Raw genomic sequence first — 644 nt, forward strand, 5'->3', positions numbered from 1 at the left:
CCACCCAGCAGGAGAAGCGGACCTCCCGCGACATCGAGACCGAGACCGAGCCCGAAGAGGTGCTGGCGGTGGAGGCCGGAGGGTCCTCGTGCTCGCTCTCCTCCGTCTCCGCCTCGCTGTCCGACAAGAGCGTCTCCACGGATAACATCGAGGAGATCAAGAGCGACGTGCCCTTCGCTGGTGAGTACTGCCGTGGAGTGTTTTTTTTTTTTTTTTGGGTGGGTGGGGGGTTGGGAGGGGGGGAAGAGTGGGTTGGGGTGTGTGGAGGGGTGTGGGAAGGGTGGGTTAGAGGGTGGGGAGGGGGGATGAGGGAGGGGGGTTTTGTTTGTTCTCTCGGGAGTGAGGGTGGGTTTGCTTCATGAGAGTAATTGTGGGTTTGTTTGGTTGGAGTGCCTTGATGGATGCACTGGCCTTGATTGGAGTGACCGCTGATGTAGTGTGGCTTCGCTACTGATGGTTGATCGTTTCCTCATCCCTGCCCCATCGGTTGCTAATGAAGAGGGTTCCCGCTTTCCCCGGCGAGCGAGCCGGAGTTTGCTTGATGAGTGGGGCCCTGGGGGTCCGTCTGGCATTGTCCGGTCGGTCTTGCTCCCCTTGTCCGATAAGGTGTTTTGCTCGTTACATCGACTGTGTCAAGTGCCCGA

The 644-nt window shown here is 59.2% G+C and overlaps 1 protein-coding gene across 1 annotated transcript in view; it reads left to right on the forward strand.

Moving 5' to 3' along the window:
- LOC119591906 (ankyrin repeat and sterile alpha motif domain-containing protein 1B-like) overlaps nt 1-644 on the forward strand; it is a gene marked incomplete in the record, with an annotated part of 115,155 nt that overhangs the window by 82,077 nt on the left and 32,434 nt on the right. The window contains 1 exon segment of the mRNA XM_037940659.1: nt 21-180. Within this exon segment, the coding sequence (XP_037796587.1) occupies nt 21-180 (160 nt within the window).

Source organism: Penaeus monodon, chromosome 29 (assembly GCF_015228065.2).
Source record: "Penaeus monodon isolate SGIC_2016 chromosome 29, NSTDA_Pmon_1, whole genome shotgun sequence".
Classification (NCBI taxonomy): Eukaryota; Metazoa; Arthropoda; class Malacostraca; order Decapoda; family Penaeidae; genus Penaeus; species Penaeus monodon.